Source organism: Morus notabilis, unplaced genomic scaffold (assembly GCF_000414095.1).
Source record: "Morus notabilis unplaced genomic scaffold, ASM41409v2 Scaffold25, whole genome shotgun sequence".
Classification (NCBI taxonomy): domain Eukaryota; kingdom Viridiplantae; phylum Streptophyta; class Magnoliopsida; order Rosales; family Moraceae; genus Morus; species Morus notabilis.
This window is the reverse complement of record NW_010357699.1, coordinates 517,849-526,284: the sequence shown is the minus strand read 5'-3', so window position 1 is coordinate 526,284 and position 8,436 is coordinate 517,849. Positions and strand designations below refer to the sequence as shown.

At 37.6% G+C, this 8,436-nt stretch overlaps 1 protein-coding gene across 1 annotated transcript; it reads right to left on the bottom strand.

The window, feature by feature from the left end:
* Nucleotides 1-643: 643 nt before the first annotated feature.
* Nucleotides 644-5,810, bottom strand: LOC21403206 (extra-large guanine nucleotide-binding protein 1). The gene is made up of 8 exons (XM_010090715.2): nt 4,009-5,810; nt 3,778-3,915; nt 3,584-3,688; nt 3,285-3,473; nt 2,932-3,112; nt 2,495-2,736; nt 1,639-1,802; nt 644-1,503 (listed from the first exon to the last, which is right to left on the bottom strand). The coding sequence occupies exons 1-8, from the start codon at nt 5,371-5,373 to the stop codon at nt 912-914; spliced, it is 2,976 nt and encodes a 991-aa protein (XP_010089017.1). The 5' UTR covers nt 5,374-5,810; the 3' UTR covers nt 644-911.
* Nucleotides 5,811-8,436: the final 2,626 nt, after the last annotated feature.

The following is an 8,436-nucleotide window of genomic DNA, read 5'->3' as shown; positions in this document are numbered from 1 at the left end:
TTAGCCACAACTTCCATTAGAACTGAATTCAGCTTCGTCTCTTTTTTCTATCTTAACGTACAAGGCAAGATAAAATTTAGGTTCCTTAATCGTTAAATTAACAAAATAGCAGCATTTTAGCCCAATTGATAACGGAGGTTAAATTTTGGATAGAAACACAACAATATTTTAGCAAGCACTTAAACAATTCTTGATTTCTGATGATCTTTAAATTAAAAATCTAAACTTAACATTATGATTTCCGCCATTGTAGCACGAATACAATACATCTTTCACATATTCATAGTTCTATCTACAGAATTGCAGATTTCCTTATGAAGAGCTGAAATGACTTTGAAGATAGAGATGTCCAAAAAGTGGTTCAGTGCATTTGCATCTCATAACACATCTAGTCAGAGCGCTCGCGTGAAATTTTTAGAACGGACAAATTGCTGGGGATAAAATAGAGGAGAGAAAGAAGAAAGAAAAAAAAAAACGTCAAAAAAAAAAAAAAAAAAAAAAAAAAACTTTAGGACTTTTTTCTTCTTAGGTGCGAAACGTTTCAGCAAAAAAAAAAAACTCCATGAAACGCCAACGAAACGTAACGTTTAGCACATTCTTACTAACGTGATGAATAGAAGTCTTAAGCTTGCAACAGTAGACAGACATGAGCAAGACACTGAAACATATGATTGCTAACTTGTGATTACAAATGTTGCGGCCATATACTCTAGAATTCTCTCAATAGTTGCACAATAGCAGAACTGTGTTGGTACAACCTAGAATGATTTGTACCTGGAACAGTTCGTGGAAAGAAACAATCTTCTATTGCTCATATACAAATTACAAGCCAATATATTTACACTGGCATGGCAGCGATCAATGTCACGCAGGAGTTATATCATTTACAATCCTTTTTTATGGCGTAAAGATTAATGAGAAAAGAAGCTTGCCTCGGTGCTATAGATCGAGTATTCACTCAAGCTGAAGTTTCCTCTCTCTTCGTCCCATTTCAAAATCTCTCTCGCGTATTTAAGAGCCGCGTCGACACTATTAGGCTCCAATCCCCTCACAGGAGAAACAAACAACTTTTTCCCAGTCAACGAAGAATAGAGCCTCTTGAATTTCACTGCAACGTAGTGGAAACCAATCTGACCAAGTGTAGGGTTATGGTTGATGCTGTTACTGTTGCTGGTGGATCGATGCCGGCTTATCAGCGGATGAAAATCATCAAACCATTCACACTGGGTTAACGGTATTCGTTCTACCTTTTCCTCAAACAAATCAAACTTGTTTAGTATCAAAAGAAAGTCGACGTGCTCAAAGGTTGGATGGGTGACGATGCTTTCGAAGAATCTCCTGGTCAGCAACATCTTGTTGGTGATTGATCCATCCGCATCAGAAGCATACTGATCATAGTCACTTAATGAAACGCAGAACATGACCAGTCCAATGTCTTCAAACATCTCTAGCCACTTGCAGTTTTCTCCAAGTCCTCTTGCATGTACTCTAATAAGTTGGTACCTAAAGATCAAGCGAAATAAAACACAAGGTTTGAGAGAACAGTCACAGAGAAAAACCGATTTGGAGCAGTACAGATTAATAGTAATTATGACTTGGAATGACGATTGGAAAATGAAATTAGTCACTGATACCAACCTAGTCAAAGAATCATGTTGATCACCCGCATCAATGAGATCGTCAGACGCTGCCTGGGGAAATGAGAAGTCAACACAAGTAAGCCCATTTGATGCAGTAACACCCTCGGCATAGAGGATATCCAAATCCGAGGGTTCGTAATCCATTCTCAGAATTTCAACAGCCTGAAAAGTTAAATAATAACAACAATCATGTTAGATACATCAAAAACAAAACAAAGCGCACCAAATGGTCACGTTATTGCTGTATATAGCAGGAAACGTAGAAGCACCAAGTAGACTTTAGCCTAAAGAGGAGAACCAAGGAAGTATATTGGAAATATTTGACAAAGCTCAACTCGTTCGTTCACCCCCTACTTCGTAGGTATATGCCTAAATCATCTTAAACAACACATCTTATCTAATAACGGACTGGAGTACAGACCAGAAGACGTCATAGTTATTTGGACATTCTAAACAGTAAGATCACCCAAGAGATAATGGCATGTTTGACTTTGCACTTGCTTATTTAGTGTAAATATATCAAGAAGGGGAAAAGAAAGCCGGCACAAACTATTAATTCTTATAATAAGTTTAAAATGTTGCCATAAAGCAAGTTTTTTCCCTTTACACACACTATCTTGCAAAAGAAATCCTTACTTGTTTTTTTTTTTTTTTTTTTTGGGAAATGAGAAAAAACAGTCTTTTCCTCCTAAGAAATTTTGCGCGTTTCCTTTTTGTGGTCCCAAATTATGAAGAGAAGGATACATATTGAAAACTGCCGAAGTCCATTGTATTAAAAAGAAGCTATTATATAGATAAAACTTTTCAACTGTTTAATAAAAAAGCATAGTTACACGCACGAAGCATGATCTCACCCGCTCTAAGAAGTAACTTGCAACACTGGGTAGCATTTCCAGCTCACTTCTTCGCTTGTATGTAGCCTGAATTGCTGCATCATTCCATAACTCTTCAACTAGTGGAGCATATTCCCGACTAGCAGCTGGAAAAATGATTTCCAAATTGCCTGAGACCATGGTCTTGAGAAGCCAATCAGAGAATGATTTCAGCCTTGGGCCAATGGAATAAAGATTTTTGTCATCACTGTCGTCAGAGTTTCCTGTTTCCAAACAGAAACCATTTTAGATGGGTAACGCATTTATGGTTCATCCCACATTCAGAGTCGTATGACTTTGATGTCGTTAACCCCACTAGGAAAAGAAGGATGAAAGAACATATATTTTTTCTCAAAAGATGTCTATGGAGGCATGTAATAAGAAGATGGCAAACACATGAGAAGAATTGGCAAACCTACCAATAGGTTCTGTTTTACAAGAAGATCGTTGCTTCCTCATCTCAGCCAAACATTCATCTTCAAACCGCTCACGGCCCTCAAGGAGTATACCAAGATAGCCGTATACATTACTCTGGATTCTCAGCTTGATATTTTCTCGCTCATCCTCCGAAAAAGGAACGTCTTTGTATAGAATTTTAGCCTGAATGAAACATATAACTTGATAAATAGACTTACATATAACTACTTTGAACTAAAGTGTACTATAGGTTCTCTTAGTTGTGCTATCCAACTTTGTACAGATGAATAAATCTCGCATAACTATAAGGGCTGGCATAATAAGTTTAAGCTTAAGTCTTTTATTAAACAAGCACCTGCTTAAATATAGTACTCGTGCCAGATCCATTATATCCAACAACAAGAATCTTCTGAAGCGTTCTTTGCTCAAGGTAGTAGTCAGGCACAGATCTGCTTAGTTGATTGCTTAGTGGCTCTCCATAAGTATTCACGGATTTAGAAGGGACTGGTAGCGACAAGACAGCACAGACAAGCTTTGTGCCAGCCTAAAAAGCAATTAATAATTTGAAGCAACATGAAAAATCATGTCCAATTCCTTGAACCAAAAACAAAGAACAAAGCAAAAACCTTTTGATTGTTCACTGAGAACACTTACCTTGCCCCATATATATCCTTTTGTATTCTTCTGTCCCTCTTCTTGGTATGATCCATCTTCATTGACCCAAAAGTGCGGATTACCAGCACATTGAACTCCCGCCAACTGCAATTTTCAGAACAAAGATCTCAGTTAGCGTTCGCATATTAACCAATTAAATCAACAACTACTTTGCAACCTAAAACAGCTTCAACCTGCAACATCCGAAGCTCTACTCTCGTAATCTCTCGACCGTTCATATAAACTTGAGTGTTTCCATTGCTTGCGTCTGCCATAATTGGACCCCCAACATTAAGATGGGGACTAATTATTTTGGAAGGCTTCTGTCCCTCCTGTTAAAATTCAACAGAAATATAGAAAGGTTCAAACGATGAAACAAACTCAAGAAGCAGAATAATTAAATGCCTCAAGAAAACCATATTCACCTTTCCCCAAAGACCAGACACTTTATCGTACCAATAGTTTCCTGGTTTTAGCTTCTTTGGTGGGTTGGGGCAGGTTTGTAGTATGACTAGCTCCTCATGACAAAGAGGTTTTCCATTCACACAAACATATTCTGGTGGTAGCTGATTTGCTTCGCAAAACTTCTCGGCTTTCATTATTTGTCGAACCTCCAAATCATTCAGAAGCCGCTTGAGCATCCTTGAGCACTTTCCCAAATTCCCTCTCTTTGATTCGTCAATGGGAAACCCGATGCAAGTAACACATTTCCGACCTTCTGGCATTGACCCCATAGCTCTTAGCACACAACTACTGCAATACTTTGCGTCACAAACAATGCAGACCTCCTTCTCCGTAAACCGATTTCCCTTAAAACATCGGTAACAAGAACCTTTCTTCCCCTTCGTTTGAGGTTCTCTCTTGACGGCTGGACGAATCTCAGGCTCATCCATACTGAATTCCTCATCAGCACCGCCATCCGATTCAATATCACGAAACGTCACCACTTGAGGCCGTCTCACATCGGAAATCAATACGTTATTGCAATCCGCAGCCTTTATAGACGAAACCCGAGACGACGGATAATCCAAACTCAATACCGACTCGGTCGATGCCCAGTCGGATTGATTCAAATCGTTCAAATCTAAACTCTCGTTCCTACCACTAGTTTCCCTCAAAGTTCTTAAACTTCTTCCCCGTGATTTATCAAAGCTATCCGAGAACTCTATTGTACTGGAACTCCCAGCTCCAACCAACAACTCCTGAGAGTGCTCATGACTAATGGAAGACGACCCCAATACCCTAGAGCTATTAGCTAAATCCGACAATTCACCAGACTCGAAATTCGTATTAGAAAATTCCAACGCACCTGAGCTACTCAATTCGCCGGACAAGGCACAACCGCCATCGCGATTCTCCGGAGATCTCTCCTCGAAAGCGATCACGGAAGTCGGCGAAACGGTCGCACCAGAGCCCAATTCCAGTTCTTTCGACAAAGCCGAATCACCGGAATCTCCAGAATCGCCACCATCGTCGCCTCCGCTGCCGCTACGCTCGAAGGCGATCACGGAAGTTGGGGAAACCGTAGTTTTTGAAGATCCCAGCAGTTCGAGCTCTTTGGAGAAATTTTTCCTCAGAGACGCCGAGGCCAACACCGGCTGGACCACTGGCAACGACAGAGTTTCGGACAACGGCACCTGCGACACGACGGCCGCCACCGGAATCTTCTCCACGTTGATCGGAACGGCGCGGGGAATGTCGTAGGTCACGGGAGGGCCATTATACTCAACCGCAAACGAGTACTGGGACCCATCGGTGGCGCCGGCGACCGCCGTGCCCTCCGGGGGCATTTTCTCGAGCTCAGAAACAAACCCTAGCTCCACCGTGAAACCTAGCTCCGATTGCTCAACAAAGAACAGCAAAACCGAACCATCTAAGTCGGAACCGTGATCTTAACCGGAAAAATTCGAAATCAAATCAATCTGTTGAGTGAAAATTGAAAAATTTAGCAAAGAAAAATCAAAATCCGAGTCCAGAGCTGTAAGTAAAATTGGGAATTCGCTTGGAAGTGAAGAGAGAAAAAGGAGTTTTGGGGAAAATGAGGGAAGGGATTTGAAATTTCTGAGGCATGGAGTGGAAGAGAGGAAAAGGAGAGAGAGAGAGAAGAGAAAAGATCGTGGGAAAGGGAAAGACAAAAATATTGGGAAATCCAAAAGCGAGGAGGAAGAGGATGAGCAAGTTGTTTGGGAAGAAGGAAAATGTGTTGGGAAAGTGGTGGGTGGAGGTGGGAGATTGAAGGAAAAGACAAAAGACAGAAAATTAACATTTTTTAAATATTTAAAAATAAATAAATAAGCAAAATAAAATAAAAAGCAGATGGGGTTTGGATTGGAATCTTTTAATTTTTTTTTTTAACTTTTTTGGATGGTTGTTGTAGATAAAGTTGATGGGGGTGGGACCATGTGGGGTCCAGGTGAGGATACTTTTGTCTTTTCAGGAGAAGGTAAGGATATCGGTGAATACCAGGTGGGCATATTGGTATATTTCCTTTTGCTGATCGAGAGCATATTGGTATATTGCTGCAAAACACGTTTAGCCGGCATCACGACGAGTTTGTCATTTTTTTTTTTTTTTGCTTGCTGTAATTGACACAATTATTCTTTAACTTTTCACACAATTACTTTTTAAAATTTTTAATTTGTCCATCATTTATTAAGTTTATTGAAATATTTCAAGGTGCTATTAAATTATTAACGGCTTTTATTAAGAGTGTGTTCTTGATGTCTAATTTTATAAGTGTCACCCATTTTTATGATTTTATTAAGTCATGTATTTTAATTTTTTAGTGACCTTTTAATAAAATTATCATATTTACTTTTAAGAAAAATAATGGAATTTGATACTATCATTAAAACATATCATATTAAGCCCCTACAATGTTTCTTTATAGATATTAACATCACGCATTATTCCATAATCGTATGTAATATTTTATTAAAGTTAACTTAAATTTGGAGGGTTTTGCAAAAGCGTTGAAACTTTTTACTTTTTTTTTTTTTTTAGAATTAAAACTTTTTTCCCTGTTTATAATTCTTCCAGCCCATGAAATATGGTATTGTCTATGCGTGGAATCAGATTCCACCTGTTTTTGTTTTTCCTGCGGGGTATTTATCCTGTGAAGTTCTAGTTATGGTTAGCGTGGAGGCTCAGAAGAAATTAGGGGTGTTCTTTTAGAGTGTAACTTGAGTATAGTTTTTGAGTTGAATTTGAGTTATAACTTGAGGCCCCGTTCACTTCACCAATTCGAGTTTAGAATTCGAGTTTTGCTACAGTAAAAAGCTCTCACAAACAATTACATCTAATTTTTTTGTTACAGTAAAAAGCTCTCATATAAAATCATATCTTAACTCGAATTACAAACTCGAATCAACGAAGTGAACGGACCCTGAGTTGAAGTTGTAACTTGAATAAAGTTAAGTAAAATTAAATAAAATTGAAACTTAAAAGAACGTGAACTTGAATAAAGTTGGAACTCGAGTTGTCTTTTTTTGAGTTTTTTAGACAAAAGAACATGCCCTAGGATTTTAGTGCTTGTTCTTTTAGAGTTTAATTTGAGTATAATTCTTGAGTTGAATTTGAGTTATAACTTGAGTTGAACTTGTAACTTGAGCTTGTGTTTGGTTGTGTACATTTGAGTTATGATTTGAGATACGAATCTTTTTGAGTTTGTGTTTGAGGGGTTGTTCTTTTGAAACAAAACTCAGAAAAAGTTTAAATTCAAGTTACAACTTTATTCAAGTTCACGTTATTTTAAGTTCTAACTTTATTCAACTTTATTCAACTTTACTCAACTTTATTCAAGTTACAACTTTAACTCAAGTTATAACTCAAATTCAACTCAAAAACTACACTCAAGTTTCACTCTAAAAGAACAAAGTGAATCAAAACTTGAATTTTTATTTAGATAGTATTTTAATAAAAACTCAATGCTGATGAAAAATTTTAATATGGTATATGAGTCGGGTTTTATTCGTCTTTTTGTTGTCAACGCATAGAAAAAAAATCATCTCAATCAGAATTAAAACGAAAAAGTTATAGTATTTTTAAGAATAGAAAAAATATTGTTCATTAATTTGAGTTCGAGTTTCTGAACTCGAATTGAAGGGGAAATCTCCGTTCACTTCGCTGATTCGAGTTTAGAATTCGAGTTGAGATGTGATTTTATGTGAGAGCTTTTTACTGTAGCAAAAAAGTTAGATGTGATTGTTTGTGAGAGCTTTTTACTGTAGAAAAACTCGAATTCTAAACTCAAATCAGGGAAGTGAACGGGGTCTTGAACTCGAGTTTTAGTTCTAAACTCGAGTTTAAACTTGAATTTAAACTTAAAAGAACATAAACTCGAATAAAATTATAACTCGAGTTATTTTTTTTTAGGGTTCGTTTAGTTCGCTGATTCGAGTTTTTAATTCGAGTTGAGATGTGATTTTATGTGAGAGCTTTTTACTGTAGCAAAAAAGTTAGATGTGATTGTTTATGAGAGTTTTTTACTGTAACAAAACTCGAATTCTAAACTCGAATCAGCGAAATGAACGGAAATTTTTCACTCAAAAAAATAAGCCCCTAATTTCTCCGTGAGAGTGTACCTGTCGTACCTTTTTGTGCATGAGATGAGTTGTACAGTGAACTGGTCCCATCCCAAGAATATATATACACACACACGTATAAGCATTGTTTTAAGTCCGGAAGGCCTAGGGTACCACAAGTGTAATATTTTTGTATGAACTTTTTGGACTAAAGACATTTTCCATGTGTATACATATATAGATATATATACATATAGATTGGAGAGAGCGGGACAAAGAGTCCAAAAACGACAGGTCATCTCCATATTGGCAGGCTAAACGACATGCCAT